Source organism: Hippocampus zosterae, chromosome 11 (genome assembly GCF_025434085.1).
Source record: "Hippocampus zosterae strain Florida chromosome 11, ASM2543408v3, whole genome shotgun sequence".
NCBI lineage: Eukaryota > Metazoa > Chordata > Actinopteri > Syngnathiformes > Syngnathidae > Hippocampus > Hippocampus zosterae.
The window spans coordinates 9,324,593-9,344,135 of NC_067461.1; the positions used below are offsets into that span (position 1 = coordinate 9,324,593).

A 19,543-nucleotide genomic window follows, 5' to 3' on the forward strand; every position below is an offset into this window, starting at 1 on the left:
GAGAGAGAGAGAGAGAGAGAGAGAGAGAGAGAGAGAGAGAGAGAGAGAGAGAGAGAGAGAGAGAGAGAGAGAGAGAGAGAGAGAGAGAGAGAGAGAGAGAGAGAGAGAGAGAGAGAGAGAGAGAGAGAGAGAGAGAGAGAGAGAGAGAGAGAGAGAGAGAGAGAGAGAGAGAGAGAGAGAGAGAGAGAGAGAGAGAGAGAGAGAGAGAGAGAGAGAGAGAGAGAGAGAGAGAGAGAGAGAGAGAGAGAGAGAATAAAAATTCCTCGTCTCACCCCCCCTCGGGTGGTGTTCGTCCCTCATTCAGCTCCGGTCCTCTACCAGAGGCCAGGAAGCTTGAGGGTTCTGCGCAGTATCCTTGCTGTTCTCAGCACTGCACATTTCTGGACTGAAATGTCCAATGTTGTTCCCGGGATCTGTTGCAACCACTCATCTAGTTTGGGGGTCACTGCCCCGAGTGCTCCTACGACCACAGGCACGTCTTTACCTTCCAGGCTCTCTCCAGCTCCTCTCTGAGCCCTTGGTTTTTCTCGAGTTTCTCGTGTTCCTTCTTTCTGATGTTTCCATCACTTGGGACCGCTACATCCACTACAACGGCTTTCCTCTGCCCTTTATGATCACGATATCTGGTTGGTTCGCGATTACCATCTTGTCAGTCTGGATCTGGAAGTCCCACAGAATCTTCGCTCTGTCATTCTCCAATATATATATATATATGTGTGTGTGTGTGTGTGTGTGTGTGTGTGTGTGTGTGTGCTTTATGCGAGCGCATACTGTATGTATTACAGTAGGTATGTGTGTGTGGATGTCACTCAGAAGTAGATCCACGTACCACAGAGCGGCTTCATGAGAGTTGGGTTACATTGGAAAATCCTAAGTGTGTATGTTTGAGAGAGAGAGAGAGAGAGAGAGAGAGAGAGAGAGAGAGAGAGAGAGAGAAAAATAGCTTTTTTACAGTATTTTTCTAACATTACACTTTGTTTATTTTATCAAATTAACATCTGTTTGAGTTAAAGTCTCATAGGGAGGAGGAAGATATTTGTGTGTGTGTGTGTGTGGAGGGGGGGGGGGTGTTCTTCTCCCTCATCAGGACCTTATTAACCACCCTATGTGAGGTGCTGACGTGTGTGTGTGTGTGTGTGTGTGTGTGTGTGTGTGTGTGTGTGCATGTGTGTGTGCGTGTGTGTGTGTGTGTGTGTGAGAGAGAGAGAGAGAGAGAGAGAGAGAGAGAGAGGGAAGCCCGGCCAATTTTCTGCCCTTTCATTTCACACACCTTGTTTTCTACCACCTGAGCTTCATGTAATCTTATTTTTTTGCACAGCTGCGGTTACACAGCCATGAAATGTAAAGAAATCACACCTTTAGAATACATGCTCTTTACACAATTTCAAATATACTTTATTCATTTACATTTTACAAAACAAAGGTGTATTTCAGTAACAGAACTACTGACAGGCTAACTGATTACAAATATTGCCATGGTTAAATTTAATCTTTTATTGCGACAAGAACAGTAAATTTAGGCACTATGTTTGTTTTATGTGTATAAATGTGAATTTTGCTATCATACCACAGGAAAATGAAACACCGAAGTACCAAAAAATAAAATAAAAAGAAACATTTAAGGAAACAAAATGAAAAAAAGAACAATGAGTACAGATGACACAGGTGGCTCTGTCCAGAGTCTCTTTACATGGCTTCAACTAAGCAACTTTCTTTTCATTCTTCCATTTCAAAACGATTGATGTTTTCATCTTTCAGGCCACATAACCGTCGATGGCAGCATTCTCCAGTTAATCTGTCTCCCGGCGCTACCTTACTCCATCCCTCGTCTTTATCCCTAGTGGTGAAAAATGCTTTCCTAATCATCTATGCATGGGAATTACCTAATTTGCGCATAATTCAAATCATCTATGTGGGCTGCCTGTGCTCCTTCTTCCCGCTAGCTTTGTGCAGCACAGTCCACATTTAGCAAATCACTCCTCTGCAATTAGAAAAAAAAAACTCCCTCATTCTCTCAATAGGCATTACATAATCAAACATGATACCAGCTAGTATTCTGAATATCTCGGCTCCTATTTCCATTTCTAATGTCTAATTGTATAAGATGCTGTCAGATATTGTACAAGTGATTGACACAACTTGACATGTTCTCATGATGATTTAGTAGGAAGGAGCACAAAAAACAAACAAAAAAAAGAAACACTTCAGTCAATGAAGACCCCTGCAGCAATGCACCACATTAAAAAGTTCTGGCACCAAACCCCTCCACTATGTCTGGTGAAAGATGTTTACTACAATAAGAGATACCGCTGAGTTGAACTGTATGACAAGTTAATCGCCTGCGATCTAAAGTCAAAGATGCTTATTTGTTCAAGTGTCACACCTATGTGTCGGGGTTATTGCCGTTCCGCTTAATACTTTCAAGAAGAAAGTGACGACATTTCATCCAACCCGTGATGCCCAGCGAGACTCGGATTAGCGGCTATGGCTAGCGTCAATGGTCAGGGCTAGTTTTTGGGTTAAGCTAAGTCCTAGAGCAGGGGTGTCAAACTCATTTTGTTACTGTTTCCCTTGGAGGGCCGTGATGACTGAAACTATATAAAGAAGTCAAGAATAACGTTTTATTCAACTATTGCTTCAGTAACTGAAATGAGTGGTTTTGTAACAAGAAAATGCTTACAATACGTCACTGATGTATTACATGTTAACATTTGAAATTTTGGTGCACAAGTTTTTTTTAGCAAGTTTCATGGAAGTTGTCAACTTTGATTTGCTTTTGCGGGCCACTTAAAATGATGTGGCGGGCCACATCTGGCCCCTGGGCCTTGAGTTTGACACCTGTGTCCTAGAGGCTACGCTAGCATACGAAAATTGAGTAAGGTAGGGTGAGGTTTCAGAGGATTGATTTTGGGTTCCGGTTTTGTGATTGGGTTTCGGGTCAGCGTTTGGATGGAGGTTGCGATTAGTGAGGTTCTGGTCAGGTTAGTTTTCAAAAGTTGCGGTTGACGTTAGCTTTTGAGTTGTGAACTATGTTGAAACATACGCGCCCTTTTTTAGAGAGTTTCGGTCTTGGTCTGTTCATACAAAATGCCTGAATATAAAAATGAAATCTAAATTACATCGGTCTTCCACCAATTACAGTGCATCACTTTTTGTGCAAAATCCTAATAAATTGTCACGAGAACAGCCTCCTATATTGCTTGATACACACACACACAAATACACAAACACGCACACGCACACACACACACGCACACACACAAGTAACCCCATTCCCATTTAATCTTAAATGTGTCTTTGGACTCCGATTTGGGGGATTGTGGAATCAAGGGTGGTTTATGGAAAAGTAAATCATGAGCATGTGCAGTCGTGATGGATTCTGCAGGCGGGACAGCGATTTGCATCACTGGAAGACAGTGTGGTAGGTTGGACACTGATGGGACTTCATGTACTTGATGGCAAACTTGAGCTCTTTGCTCTTCTTGTCCCATTTGTGGATGGACATGAGCAGCAGTTGCTGGTCCACTTTGCGGCCCATGATGAGGAAGTTGGAGCCCAGGGTGTCGAGCTGCGAGCACGGGCAGTTGGCCCCATTCTTGACGTACAAAACCAGCTTCTTCAGGTCCTTTTTCCGTAACGCGCCCTGTTTCAGCACTTTCTTCTTCTTCTGGGCCGCGATCAGCTTCTTGTCGCCTTTCTCCTTTTTCACCTCCTTGATTTTCATCTTAAGGACTGAAAAGGAAAACAAGGCGATGACAGTTTGGTGATTGCAAGTTGGACAGTTTCACCCGGTGTTGTTGTCATTCGAGGACGGAAGATATCAATCAAAATAGGCTTAACTCAGACCAGTGTTACTTTGTTCATAAGCACGCTAAAACTCACTATTTGGAGAATATAAATTGATCTACCTAATTTCAATGTATTCTGCATTTTTGGGATTAATTTTGCAAACTGCAGCTGAGTGTGCGCCGTGAAATGAGGAATTTAAGGTAGAAGAGGGTTATGTAAATGTTTTCCTCCAACTAAATTATGTCATGCTTATGCCAGTTTCTATCAGCACCCAACCATGCATATACTCTGTTTTTGCACATTGAAGGGCAAAGCCTGACCCATTTGGGTTAAGTCTTGGCTGCATTTGTATTCATGTTACCTTTAACTTTACGGAGCTCAAAGGAAAGTTTGAGAAGTCATGTGCAATCCACTGGTGGCACCGTGTTTAAATAACAGAATGTAATGTCAAGTGCAGTTAGGACAGATCCTCTGAGGGCAACCATAACTCGACTTTGGCTTATGATGAAAACTAGTTCCATACCGCTCATTAGAGGATAAAAAAATAAATAAAATATGTCGGTAAATGGTCGGTAAATGTGCTATGAACTGGAGAAGCCAATTGGAAGGGAAGGCTTCCAGAGCCTGTGTCAAAGGAAGGGAAGTTTTACGTTGGGAGTGTGCCACTGCCGGTGAAATGGCCCTAGAATAAAATGTACTTTGCTTCTTTTCAGTAGATGTATTTGTATTTGACTGTCAAGATGGTGAAGGTCCCTCAGGACTGGTGTAATATGGTCTCTTTGCATATTTCCAGAGTACAATTCCTTTTTAAGGCCTAATCTTTCCAAATCCCGCCTAGATTTATTGAAGATTTATACTTGCAGTCATGCCTTTTGACAGCAAAAATATGGCAGCGCTTGCTCGAAGAATGCAGAGGTCGGGCCGAGAAGACTGGACCCTATCGATCCAATAAACTCCTGACCCTTACCACCCATTGAGGCTCATGTTTAGAAGTGCATAGCTCTACTTTCTGAGAGACCAAAATGAAGCTGGCAACATCTCGAGACAGGAATCCTCCGGGGCGAACGCTCTGACAGCTGAAATTAATCACGGACGGGGGGCAGAAGCGGAGGCACGGGGGTCTTTGAGAAGCATCGGCTTGGGCTGCTTGGAAGACGACCATTTCACTCCTCGTCTGACTGTCTACTGTTCCATAAACATCTCCTGATATGTGCGCGCCGCATGTGAGGAGATAGCGTTTGTTACAAGGTGGAATGTGCGCTGCGTCGGCCTCATATGTGCCGTCTGACTTCTATCGTTTGTGTGACTACAAGTCTGAGTGTCTCCGGCGGCTTCTGTATGAAAGAATACATTCAGGGGGTTAACATGGCTGCTTGCTGTCTGTCACAATGAAATGAAATGAGGCTCTGCGGGCCACCTGGCCAGCGTCCTTAGTATCAGGCCTCATCCTTTTTTTTAGTCGACATAAAGGAGAAAACATCAATGCTGTGATGTCACAAATACTGTACTGTAATGTTCATAATGCAGTAACCGCTAAATACTGTACAAAAGACGTTTTTTTTTTAAATGTTCCAGCAAAGAATGCGGGAAAAGAGATCAGATGCGAAAAACGGTAACGTGAAGCAAACTTGAAATGATTTCAAAGGAAACATGAACCGATGATGTGCGAGATCAAACCACAATCGGCGATCACAACAGCATCGCGGTCATCTTCGCCTTCATTTCGCTATGTACACCCGTGGAATTTCTGCCTCATTTGTCACCCAGAGGCATACATGAGTAGCCAGAGGAATGTCTCGGTCATGTTTCATGTTAAACGGCCAAAAAGAATGCCGGCCATGCATTCTGATCCTCAGTTGGACAGTGATTTGTAATCCTCCTATCAATCAGCCAGCCATTTTTTTTTTGAGTGGATTGAGTCATTGCACGTACTTTTGCGGTGCTTGTTTAGATGTGTGCAAATATGATTTGCAGTGCGATGGCTCTCATTACCATTTTATAGTCGTGCGTGCCGTTGCCAAATGACATACTGGAGAACTTATTTAAAGAGACGAGATCCTTGAGGAAATACGGTTTGCGTCCCCGATGCGGTCACATTTTAACCACGGATTGCCGTTTGAAAAGTTTGATCGTTGACGAGGCTCCTTTTTAAGTTTAGTGCAAAGATGCGGATGCAGCAAGTATCAGAGCTGCTATGTATCATCAACAATAATGTTTTTTTTTTTTTTTTAATGTGGCTCTCAACAGCGCCTCTAGATATCTCTCAATATTGCAACAATTTCTCGAGAATGCAAAAGTGATCGGGAGGGGAAAAAAATAGTATTTTGTGTGTGTCTGTGTTTATGAGGAGGAAAATATTTTTTCCTCAACCGAACCAATCAGATCACATACAGCCTTTAAATTAGAATAAAATATATTGTTGAATTTCCTGCGACCATTCTTGCTGCTGAAACGAGGCAAATATCTGCATTGTGGGACTAATAAAGTGCATTGTATCTTATCGTAGTGTTTATGGCGCAGCGTGTCTGGCACGTATGAAGAAAAAAATTACTTCCATTCAGAGCCGTATTTTTGTTTTACAAACTACATTTATGATCATGCACATTTCCACTTCCCAAAATAATAAGAAAAAAAAATGAGAGTCCCATCATCTTATGCCCTCCCATGTGTCTACCAAATGTTATGATTATGGCTGCTGAATAATATTTGCTCATTATTTTTGAATTTTGCAGTGTTTTACTGACAATTTATAAGCAGTGGAGCCAATAAAGTATCTGCTTCTTTTTTTTTTGTCAGCACTCAGAGCGCATGCTTGTCAAAACAAAAGACAAAAATATGCACCCCCGCAACACCCCCCCACCAACTTTTTATTTTTATTTTTTTAATAGCAGTGCTACTATACTTACCAAAGTCGCTGGCACAATAGTGCTCCATGATGTTGTCTGCTTTCAGCTCGTTGTCACACGGGGGACACACTTTGGACACTGACGGGGAAAAGAATGAAAAGCGACGCATTAACGACGACTCCAGAGAGCACGATTACACATTTCATTAAGTGCTCGCAAGGTGAAAAATAGTTGAAATCTGAAGGCCGCGTCTGTAACAAATCATTAGGCCCTCAGCTCTTTGGAGGAACGCCTCCTCTCCAGCCCTGTCAGAAGCGATTTGCACTACAAGCCTTACAACACTCCAGCAGACTGAAAAGATGTTTGCTCTGAAATGACGCTGCAGAAAAGGGCTTCAATTTGGGACTGTGCATATTTTGGTGGCGAGGAAAAACTCAACGTGCATACTGTGAAACAACAATTACTGACTTCTCCATGCAAATATTTTTAGATGTTATTTTTTAGAGAGGGGGTGAGGAGGACTTTATTGACTGTATGATCAAGTACCCATATAGGAGAGGAGACATTTATATTTGCAGTTTTATTACAACTTCTACTACCAATAAAAATTGTTGTTGTTTTTTTTTAATTAAGAGTCTGGGATGCATTTTTTAATTTGTTGCACAATGTATTCATTTTGTTTGTTTTTTATAATTCAAAATAGAATTGTGATGAGAAATGAAATAAGTCATATTCATAGTAAGAAATAGTTGGAGAAATATTTGTATAATTATCAAAATAAGAAGATACTACTTTGTACATATGAACGAACAAATCTAGAACGAACAAATCTAGAAATAGGAAATATTTGAAAATACCATTATGATCTCCTGAAGGAAGTTGTTTTTCAATCCGACTTTTGCGGACAGACTTGCATGAAACAAGGCAATTTTCTCAAAATCTGACTTATTTGTAGCCCTCTCACACAAAGCCTTTGGCTAATTGAGAGACCATGGCAGGAGAACGAAATGAAGGGGTGTCGTGTGTGGGGGAGGGGTAAGGAGAAAGTGTCTGATTGCATCTGTCTTTTTTTTCCATTTTTATTTTTTGCTTTTGCCTCAGTGTAGAATCTCACATATTTCCCCTTTCTCCACCTCCGAGTCTTCCTGCCACACGTTTACAGACGCACATGTAAACACACACCAAGCAAGCACAGTTCGGGCTAAAAGTCAGAGTTCAAAGGTTATCACCCAGCCCAAACCTCGGTGTCTGGCCCGATAATGGGAGAGGTCAAAGTGTGGCATGCCTCGCTGCTCGGGTCGCGGCGAGGTGAGCCCCCCTAACCAACACATTGGAAGGCGTCTTGAGTCAACTAACTGCCACTTTCTCCCACCACCCCTTCTGTGAGAGAAGATTCACTGTTATGAGGGATTTGGGGGGCAGCCCTCTAATTGTCCACATTTGAAAATAACGGTTGTGCTGAAAAACTAATTAGCAAGCAAAACAGTATCACATCTGAAATTGAGCCTCCACCAGTGGGAATGGAACTTACTTAAATGAAACGTATTATTTCTCCAAATCGTGTAAATCCACCACTTGCCATTTTGCCATCTTCAGAAGACTAGTTTGATGTTATTTTAACCCTTTCAGGTACAGCGGTAACTACATTGGACAGCTGATCATGTTATCAGGTGACAGGGTGCATGAAAGGGTTAACGGTATGAGACAATTGTAGACATCACACCCATACTATAAAAAAGAGAGATAAATTAGACAACTTTGCAGAAGCTGCCATACATACATATGAAAGATTTTTGCATGCGCTAACCATTCCCACGAGGCAGCACGCATGCACGCGCACACGTGCGCAAGTAAGTCGAGCTGCGTCTGTTTAGAATGAAGCAGTTACAGTATATCTTATTCTGGCTCTGCAGTAAGTCAGCTGAGTTCCCTTGAGGTTGGCGCGTTGGCAGGAGGCCCGCTTGTGACAGTTCAAGAGTTTTGGATCGAAAAGCAACGTTTGGATGCCTGCAATGTGGCGTCTGTCTGAGGCATCATGTCACATGTGCTGTCCAATGATGTGCGTGCCAGTGATTTGTGTGCCCGTTCCATCCGTTCGATGCAGTTTGTCATTCGTTTTGGACAACCTTGACTTGCGGTGCGCATCGCCATTCCCATCCATCGCGATGGAATGTGTTTATTTTTGTTGTATGCTGAGAATCAGATGAGAGGCATGGTTAGATACTCACCATTACCGAAGCGCAAGCTCTAACAGATGCCGTACCACAGTTGGCCATTCATTTTAGACAAATAAATACCTCACTCAAACAGATGCCTCCTTTTTGCCCCCCCACCCCCAAAGACAAAAACAGGTATTAACTTTGATGACTTCAAATCATAGACACGATCATTCACGCTTGGACATTAAGGAGTTACTGGAACTGCTGAACCTATTTGAACTTGTAAAACAGGAGAAGTCTCTCGGTTGCATTGAATTGTGGCGTCATACCACATGTCGTAAGTGATTTCCCGACAAAGAGCTCTACGGGGAGATGGAATTTGGAATGAGCATTCCATGCTTTATTACAAATAACCGCGACACCCAAATATACAGATTGCCTGCACCATCTGCAGTTGAGTAAATAAACAAATCAGCCGTTATCATAGTAAATCAAGGAAACATTTTTCAGTGAAGCGCAATATGAAGACAATCATTCAAAATAAATTTGTAAAATAAATAAACACTTCCTCGTTTGTGATTCCAAATGTTCCCTGTACTAACATATCAAAACAGTCAGTTTGTCAAATCCCCTACCAAGATGCATCCTGGAAGTAGGGCATCAAAAGCGGCATGCAAGGACAATCAAAGATTCATGCTCACGTTCACGTGACTATTTCAAATCTTTGTAGAAGCTTAGATGCGTGTTTTTTTTTTGGAATGTAGGACGAAACCGGATTGGCCAGAGAAAACCCACACAAGCGTGTGGAGAACATGGCAGTTCTGGGGAGAACCAGTAGACTGCAGAGAACAAATTTCCATTGTCTGGGACATTTAGGATGCTAATTTTCCAAGAAAATATTGATGAAACAAAGTCTGTTTGTTTTTCAATTTGTGGAAGTCAGAAATGGGTGTACTCTCAGTAAAAAGACGGTATCCCAACACATACAATCATGTAGTACACAGTCACATTTTAATATACTGCCTAAACCAAATAAACTGAAAGGGTCTACTGACGCTACAACAACCAATAGCAAGCACTATCTACTATCACGAGGACTTGTCTGAAGTCGTAAATTCGCCTCATCTTCTTCTGCTTCATCCAAACCTTTTCTTTTCATAAAAAAAAAAAAAAAACACTACAGAAATCGTATCTAATATGCACTTCAACTGACCTTCCTTAGCGATGCCCAAACAAAAGACGAGCAGATCTCACAATGTTGTCATAGGATCCCTCGACATGTCTTTCTACCTCATCCCCTTGAGCCTGCAGCCTCACATGATCTCTTCTGTTCCATTGAAAATGTGTGTGGCTCACTACCTCATTGGGACTCCTCACGTTATGAGCAGCAATACTGTACTTCAGACCTTGAGACATAAAAACGGAGCTGTGCCGGGGATGTAACCCAATTGGAAGGTCTAACATCTGTTTAAATGTAGCATGCAAACAGACAGAATTGGGGGAATGGGGGCGGGGGGTGTTAAGATATTGATATTGTCCCACTGGGGACAATACAGCAGCAAGATTGTGGGTAGAAAGAAATGAACAAAAAAAACAAACACGTTCAATTAAGTTCAATATAAATACAAATATGGATAAGTCGTAGTGCTATTTACAATTGTTTTCACATCATTTAATTATTATTGTTATTATTAGTATTATTTTTTTATTCAGCAGCCTGACAGCAGTCGGTAGGAACGAATGCCAATTCAAGCGCCCCCCCCCCCCCCCGGCATCCTCTAAAATGCACCACACTTCTTGCATCTGCAGGAATTCTATACACGGAGAGAAAATACATGTTCAAAAGGTATTTTTTTCATGGATCGCGCCTCGGATCACATTTTCCCTTTCAAAGCGGAGCGGCCGAGGCCACATGAGTAGCGTCCATTGTGCTGCCGGCGAGCTGACGGTCTCGCTCGAGCATGGTTGTAATTTATACTCGCCACATCACTGACAGGACAGACAATATCTTTGACACTTTGTAGGTTCGACGATGTGTCATTAGAATGTACGGGAGCCTTTATGTTATGTCTGCTCTGAAGCAGAACTGAGACAGTACTACTGGCTGAATTGGCCATATGGCTTGAAAGGCAGATGCGCAGAGGGCCGGCAACTTTTGGTGTCGATGTTGTGCTATTTTAATGATTATTTTACTCCATTTTATTTACCTCAGGAGACCAGCGTGCAATGAGAGGGTGCAGCCCACTGTTAGATTTGCGATACAGCAAACTGAACCAACCAATATCAGTGGCATGTAGTCATGCGGTCCGGTGAGTTAAGTCGAAGTCAAGATGTCAGGGCCGTTTTTTGTTTGTTTGTTTGTGTTGTTTTTTTCCCATTCAAGTCCACCCCCCGACATTACCTGTTGCAAAGCTGATGTCGAACCACACTTTGAACATTTCAATTAACATTTTATTGGATACACTTTCACAATGTGCTCTCCAGTGCAGAGCACATTGAATTCATCACAATTTTTTTAAACATTATAACATATTGAGCCAATAGCTCCCTGTGCTATTGTGGTCATAAGACCTCTTAGATTTGAACTATGTAGCCCTAAAATGCCTGCAGCTGTTCCACCAATGTAACCACAATAATAAACGCATCGGTTAATGAATGCCTGTCAGACCGCATTTGTGTTTTTTTTCAGTTAAATATTGACATGACACAGTAGTGCTGAATTTGACTTGCTGTGGCATACCACAAGGGCAGTAGCACTGTTTGAACCACAAAGAGACTCTTCGAGGAAGGAAGAAGAACTCTAGGACGTGGTTCTGAGGAAGTACTTACGATCGTTGTTTTATACTCCTTGTGTGTAAAGTTATATACCAAAACAGAGTAACATCATTTCGGTAACTCTTTAACGGTCAGTCAGAAGTGAGCATTATTGTCTTGTGAAGACAGAATGTTTGTCTTGTATTGGATCCCATTAGATTTTGGAAGTGTACGTAATGAAGTGCCTGGTGAGACTATGATATGACTTAATGATGGACCAAGGTTACTGAACTGTATGTGTGTGTGTGTGTGTGTGTGTGTGTGTGTGTGTGTGTGTGCGTGTGTGTGTGTGTGTGCGTGACCGTGTGTGTGTGTGTGTGTGTGGGTGTGCGTGTGCGTGCATGCGTGCGGCACTGCCCTCCCAGACATCATATTTTAGTTTTCTTCCAGTGGACAATTTGGTGAGAAAAATTCTTGGATGAGCTCCTATTGTGTGTGTGACGTGTGTGTGTCCTGGGGATGGTCTCACATGCTCATCTAAGAATTTGTGTTTCTTTTCAAAATGTCAGGCCATGAGCCTTCGGGCAGAAAGTGATATGGGTTCCCTCTGATTCAAACACACACACACACCTCTAATCGTTACATTGCAACAGCATGTACTGTAGTTGTTTAAACATACAAGCCAATTTTTGGGGTGATATGATCTTTGCACATATTTGCACTGCCTCCTCCCAGCAATGGAGCACCTCTGATTGTTATTCAAGTAGGAGTCCTCGCTTGTTTTGTTTTTGGGAAAAGTGGCAGAAGAATGTTCCTCTGTGTTATAAGAATGGTTTCCAAGAACCGCATCATGTCACATACTTGAGTCCCATCCTATAAAAACAGCGTGGCCATTTTCCCTAATGGAATAAGTCAGCTCTGCATAAATTCACCGCAGAATCTTTTCCCACTGTTATTATGTGCTATTGCTGTCCCTTGGCTGTGAACACTTTTGATTAAAAGCCAAGATAAGTCACAGACATTTGATTGACAGGCCTAAAAATGACGTTTTGATGTTCCTGGCTCTCATTTGCCGAATCTCTGAGCGTAGCGTAAAAAGCTAATTTTACAGCTTGATGAAAGTCTCGTACTTTCAACAGAGCCTTTTATTTGATTAAATAGAATACACATAATGGAGGCAAACTAATTTAGCATAAAGCAGATAAGAGATGCTAATAGGCACTTGAATTCAATTCATGGAAAGACAACAATGAAGCAGTTGCCATGAGTGAATCCTTAGTTAAAGCATCTTTTCTTTCTCATCCGCTTCCTCCTCCACGTCTCTTTTGCGCTCAGGCTCTTGGTCGGGACAATCACACTCATTCCCATTCTGTCCTGCCTTCCGTTGTCCCGTCTTGTCGACTAATTACTGGTAGCGCAGTAATTGGCCCTCCTTGCTAATTGGCCTGCTGACTGCCAGGCCCTGACTAAGGCACAGTAGACTGAAACAAAGAGAGGGGGCCCTGGGGGTCTCGACTCCCCAACTCTCCACTGTTGACAGACTCCCATCAGCTCCTTCACTCCCCCTCTCAGCCCTCATCACTATTGTCAACAGGCTGCCCAAGTAGCACACACTCCATTGTATGTTTAGTTTCCTCTCTCTCAAAGGTTTTTCTGTGTTAGATGTATTACCTCTTTCAAGGAGTCTATATAAATGTTTTCCATTAAAAAAATAATCTTTCACTAATTTCAAAGTAAACTGTCGAGTGTTGAGGCATGCAATAATTAAAAACATAATAATACAGATAGATAGACCCTAAATTCTTCTTCTTCTGAAAGAAACCTCACTTCCAAACATTCAATGTGTTACACAAAAAAACAGAACTACAAAATTGAGGAAAAAAAAGCTCATTTGAAAATCGGTGAGGGCCGAACCACTGTAATCAAAAATGTTTTAAATAATGAAGTCAAATAGGTTTCACGTTCAGAGCTAGACGTTAGCATTTTTACCGAGCTTTAATTTATTTTAATTTAAATCTAATTATTTCATGGATAAACTGGACTTAAGATTCAGATCGCTTACCGTCTGTCTGGTGATTTTTGACAAATTCAAATGACTAGGCGGACAACCGTAAATGCAGGACAGAAACTTGGAACACTTCCACATCACTTTTTTTCCAGCTATTGTTTAAAAACGCAAAAAATACACCCCAAATATTAAAATCCAACGATGTATTAGCACTGAATTCAACTATCAGAGCTTTGTATCATGCTCCACTGTGATTGGCCAGTTTTCAGGATGTCACTGTTGGAAAGGTACCTGAAAACCGATTTCATCTAACGATACAAGCCCGTACATAAAAGCCCGTACGAAAATGGATGAGACTGGTCCTGGTACACCATTGTCCTAAGGAACACGACACCAAAGGGCTAAAGTGACCCACTGTTGGTCACTGATCGCCGCGTCATTGTGTCAGTAGCTAGCGTGAGCTAGCTAAACCACAATGAGGAAAAAAAAAAAGCACAGGATGGTATGGTCATCGTAAAAAGTTTACCCAAACCATTCTTGAAGTAAGCAATCCAACTTTGATCAGATCCAACTGGCAAATGTTAAAAATTGCCAAAATATGAGGAAACCAACCAAGTTTATCGCCAGTACATCAAGCGCTTTAGACTAGAGAATGCAAAATACAAGTGTGAACAGAGCCTCTGTGTCTTCCACCATAGATTGACAAATCGGGGCATCCTGTGAGCGACGGGGACATTCTCTCCGTCTCCTCACCTGCTGGCTTGATGGATGGATTGTCTCTTGATGGACGACTACTGATAAAGCTGCGTAGCCTTTTCAGTGAAGCTGTTGAACACAACAGTCCATTCGTCTTAACTCACTGAACAATCCGGCAGCTGGAGTCTCTCAGTCTCCGGCCACTCGTCTCAGTCTGTCTCAGTCCCCCGGCCTGAGGCACCTAGCGATGGCCGGGAGCGCATCTTTAACACTTTGACGTCAGCACGCTGTCCTTCTAACCTCTCACTGCTCCCGTTTTCCTCACTGACCTCCTCTGGATTGTCTCCCGCTTCAAATGACATCTGTCATCAGCATGAGCCGGGAAGCAGAAGTATTTACATTTTCAGAAATGTCCTGCTTTACAAACTGCAAGCTGATTTGCGCTACCTCTGTAAAGAAGAAAATAGGAGCTAGAGAGTGAAATTACAGTTGATCCATTGAGCTAAGCTCTTTTCGCGCAAGCTTTTTGTGCAAAGGTCAACAATGAAAACTCAAAGAAGAAAAAAGAAAAGTGACCATATCCAAAGCCAAACAATCAAAAGTTGGATCAGCGCCAAATCAAAAGTCTTGATAATCAAGCATCTCATGTTTACAATTGTTTTGTGTTTGACTTGGAGCCCGTATTTTCAACTCTACAAAACCTTGGGGGGGGGGGGGGACAGCATAGTTTTTCATGGCACAAAGTCAACATTTACTGAAGTGTAGTTGGAACCGTTGCCACATGTTGAGTGAAAAATCCACAATTGCTAAAAAATAATGTTTCCTACATAGCTCGTGCTCTAACTGTCCACAAAGAAAATATCTTCGCAGGGCAAACAATTACTGAAGTGAGTTTGTGATAGTGACTCCAAATTTCACTCACTTTTCTTCCTCTGCTATTTGAACAGTATTTTATATATTTATTTATCACTGCTTTTAAACCTTTCTGTGGACTGAACAGCAAGAATACATATTTTTATATTCGATGAGCGATTGTTTGAAAAGAAAGTTTGTGCAGGTTCCTCAGCGTCTGGACCAAATGATGACTTTCTGTAATTTAGCGTAAATAAATAAAAATGGCTTCACGGCAAAATTTTAGAAGCAATGACAATCACAAAGATGAAGAGTGAAGCAGCAAAGTTCGTGAAAACACCAACTTTGACTCACTGCCAAAATGTGTAACCAACCTGTAGATGTAAGTGTAACGTTTTTTTTAACCGTGCTTTAATTCTTATTTTGGAAAATCTGCTTCCTAATGCTGAGGTCTGCAGTCAATTTTCAACGTCTGTTTATGCCGTCTTACCTGGTGACGGCTGAAAAAAAACAAATTCTTCAATCTGCTTGAGATGAACGCTGCACACTTTTTCCTCCCTTCTAACTTTTGCGAGTCAACGCATAAGTGTGCGCATTGGACTTTTGGCGTTTGCGTACCTGGCGGCTGGGTGGCATGGTTGGCGGTGAACTGCATGGGGATGCACAAATCGTTGTCAATGGGGAACTTATCGCACGTCAGCATCTCCGGCCAGGGGAATCCGTAGGTCTCCATGACGGGTGCGCAGCTGTCCCTAACGGCCTCGCACAGCGATCGGCAGGGGTAGATGGGCCGGTCCAGGCACACGGGGGCAAACAGCGAGCACAGGAAGACCTGGGTGTCGGCGTGGCAACGCTTGGCCAGCAGTGGCACCCAGCTGCCCGCCTGCTGCTTCACCTCAGGCATGGTCTCGTGGTCCAACAGGTTGGGCAGCCTCATCTTCTTGTACCCTACGTTGTGGCACAGCCGCAGGTCGGCCGGAATGTCCACGCACTGGGGCTGTTTGGTGTAGAAGCGGCCGTTGTGGAAGTTGTCCGACTGCCAGCTGTAGTAGTCGTACTCGTCTGCGGCCGACACGCCAAGGAACAGGTGGAGGAGCGAAAGGAGCCACAGGCCCAGTGGCATGTGGAAGGAGCGCTGGGTTAATGCCCACCTGGAGCTCTTTTGTCCCTCTGCCATACCTTTTTTTTCTGAGCTCAGATCAGCAACTCAGGTAGATTGTATCCAAGATGTCCAAAAAGTAAATCAAGTGCACCCGTTGTAATCCAAAAAGTTTTAATTCCTGCTCCGCTGCTGGAGAGTCAGCCTTACAAGCACACAGATGCACCTCTCGGTCAGTGTGTGCGTGCACGTGTAGCAGTGTGTGTATTTGTGTCTGTGTGTGTGTGTATGCAGCCTCAATTGACAAGTCAAGGAAGGGTGAGCACACACAGCTTATAAGTTCTCCTGTGAAACTGTCACCCTGCTCTCCGCTCTCTCTGTATCACTCTGTGCTTCTAACGAGGAGTCCCCAGGCTTTAAGGTCCTCAGGCGGCCTACCCCCACCCCAAGCAGCCTTGCAGTCCATCCACCTTCTCACTGGCCTCCCCAGGACTCACTCACACCCTGCCGAGCCAATGGCAACACAGGAGGAGGTTCCCACTGGCGTTCGGAACAGCCCTCCTGACCCTGATCCTGCAGCTAACCCCTCCTCTGAAACAAGAGTGAGAACAAACCCCTTCACAAGATATCCCCGTTTGTATTTCTTGTTTTGAAACACGGTCCTCAATAAGGCCACTCATGACACACATTTTCACCCACTTTGCCGGAGGAGGCCTGTCATGCATCTGCACCATTCCTGCTGTCATCCGACGTCTTTGTCAGAGGCTTGCGCAATGTAGCATGTCCCTGAGCACAGAAGAAATCTGCTCACTTCATTAGCGCTCAAGAGTCTGGCAACGAAGGCCTCTCGTATGCGCACACGCACTCGCACAGACACACACACTAACGAAGCTAAATGCACTAGCATTTCTTATGCAAATGAAAACAGAGCTGTTTTTGGCGAGTGCCAATATGTTCCAGCACTCAGTTGTCAGAATTTGAACGTTTTTTGGCATGTGTCTTTGGGATAATTTCACACTGTACTCTCTTATCTGCCATTTATTTCACCTTTCACTTTACTAGCAATATTCTCTCCTTTGACTTTTGCCAGGTTTATGATTGCCGACAGGACTGGTGTCAAACTCAAGGCTCGGGGACCAGATATGGCCAACAAAAGCAAATTATATGTGTCGACTTGATTCATGCTAAAATACCAGAATTGTAAATTGCCTTGACTTTTAAAAACTTTGAGACATTGAAAGCTTCTCTATTGTTACCGACAGATGCAGTAAAATTTGAACAGACAACGTTGACTATCCTCTTATGTCAAAACTGGTTATTCATCGATTTGGGGTGGGGGGCTTGGAACATATCACCTGCGGAAAATACGTATTATGGTGGAAAACCGAGGTATGACTGTATATATAGAAATATATAAATATATATATTTCCATATAATAATTCTATAATATATAAATATATTTCTATATATACAGTCATACCTCGGTTTTCCACCATAATCCGTTCCTGAAGGCTGTTCAAATAGTTCAATTGTTCAATTTGTTCGAAATCCGAACAAATTGACAATCATCCCTAATGACGACAAAATCATGGCAAAGTCCCATAAGATGATCGTAAATGGCTTCAGGGTGAGGCACACCTTATACTGTAGAAGGCACTTTGAATTTGCTGACTGAATGTTTTCTTCATACTGTAGACACATATTCATAATTGACGTGTTTATACGGTGTCATATCTTCATGTTTTTACATCTATAGATGTTCGTACCATATTATACATCAAAATTGGCGGCCATTTTATTGGAAACGAATAAACTACCGTTATAACGTGCAGATTCGTTATGTCCCTCGAGGTACTTTGTCACGAGGTTCGGCTGGATGTTCAGTAATTCATCAGGATTGCTGTCATCGTGATTTGTTTTTTCTTCTGCCTTCTGTTTGGCTCAAGTGACGTTGCCGGCATGTTTTTTTTCTTCTTTCACTTGCCACCTGTTGCTTTGGAATGCCTTTTGCATCATGTGTATGCTTTTCACGTGGACAGAATTGGTGGGGAAGAATACTTGTGTGAAGGAAATGCTTGTGTAATCTCGGAAGGGATTTGTTAACGTTATGGCTCCAGGTGACCTGCAATCTTAGATAGAACATGGACCAGGATGAGATCCGCCACCTCTCGCTCATTCTCTTGCACCATCTCATCTGTCATCATCACAAGGCTTTCACCTAGGGTGGAAAATCGATGGGAAAGGTCACTGTGAATCATAGGTCCACTGTCTTGCAAATGCTTCTTTATGTGGTAAATGATGAAGGAGGCATATTGTGAATCTGCCATTTGGGTCATGCTACTGCTGCAACTGAAATGAAATGATTCTGTTGTAATGTGCCAGAATCGATAAAAAAGACCAAGTGGAAGCTCTGTGGGCTAACAGTTGGAGTGTGGATGCGATGAACTGATGTGAGCACAAGATCGGGTGTTCATGTTGTTCTTTGCTTGTTGCGCAGGAGCTCAAGTGACTCCAAAAGAAAACAGACTGTCCCTTGAATTTAATAAACTGCAGTGCAACACACCAAAACGTGAGAAAGTCATTCCAGTCATGTATTTTCTCATATCTTCAACATATTTAACTCAAAATTGTGGCCATCCCTTGAATACACAACAAGCACCCAGTTAAGCAACATATTTCATTCAAGACAAATAAACACCTCCCTTTTTCCCCCAAAACTGCAATGACCTCTGTTGATAGACACTATTCTTGACACTTTAACTTTTGGGACTTGTACTATGTGGTCACTCCACACACAATGTTGTGTGCATCAATGTTTATGTTCCATCCAGTCTGCCTCATTTTGTCACTACTTCTCAATTTGTAACTGTATTTGTTTAATATCATTCCAAACATGTGCTGTTCAAAAGCCTCCCCTGACTGCAGTTGAGTAAATAAACCTTATTCTTCTATTTGCAGAAGTATGGCATTCCAGAATGGATCATTTGCATGTATTTTTCTTGAACAAGCTCCTCCTGCCATGTCCAGATCCATTTGTTGATTTATTGGAGTGTTCTGAATACCCCCCCGCCCCCGGACCCCTGTTGGGAATCGAACCTGCTGCGCCGTGGCAAGACGATACGTTGAAGTCACCCCCCCACCCCACCCCCCGAGCATGTCGTCACTCTTCATGAAAGCATCGCTCTCATATAGCATATGAAGCTTTGCATGATATAATTCATTCATTCATTCATTCATCTTCCGAGCCGCTTGATCCTCACTAGGGTCGCGGGGGGTGCTGGAGCCTATCCCAGCTGTCTTCGGGCAGTAGGCGGGGGACACCCTGAATCGGTTGCCAGC

The 19,543-nt window shown here is 42.9% G+C and overlaps 1 protein-coding gene across 1 annotated transcript; it reads right to left on the reverse strand.

Annotated features, from left to right (window-relative positions):
* Positions 1 to 1,370: 1,370 nt before the first annotated feature.
* On the reverse strand, positions 1,371 to 16,634 carry sfrp5 (secreted frizzled-related protein 5). The gene is made up of 3 exons (XM_052080034.1): positions 15,723 to 16,634; positions 6,696 to 6,773; positions 1,371 to 3,732 (listed from the first exon to the last, which is right to left on the reverse strand). The coding sequence occupies exons 1-3, from the start codon at positions 16,279 to 16,281 to the stop codon at positions 3,404 to 3,406; spliced, it is 966 nt and encodes a 321-aa protein (XP_051935994.1). The 5' UTR covers positions 16,282 to 16,634; the 3' UTR covers positions 1,371 to 3,403.
* Between the last annotated feature and the right edge of the window lie 2,909 nt (positions 16,635 to 19,543).

Bases quoted from the DNA above. Each gene is read 5' to 3' on its own strand.
- sfrp5 (XM_052080034.1), bottom strand. From the start codon at position 16,281: ATGGCAGAGGGACAAAAGAGCTCCAGGTGGGCATTAACCCAGCGCTCC. The intron at 6,774-15,722 runs GTACGCAAACGC...TTTCCCCGTCAG, and splicing joins CCATGCCACCCAGCCGCCAG to TGTCCAAAGTGTGTCCCCCG. The intron at 3,733-6,695 runs GTAAGTATAGTA...TTTCCTTTTCAG, and splicing joins CTATTGTGCCAGCGACTTTG to TCCTTAAGATGAAAATCAAG.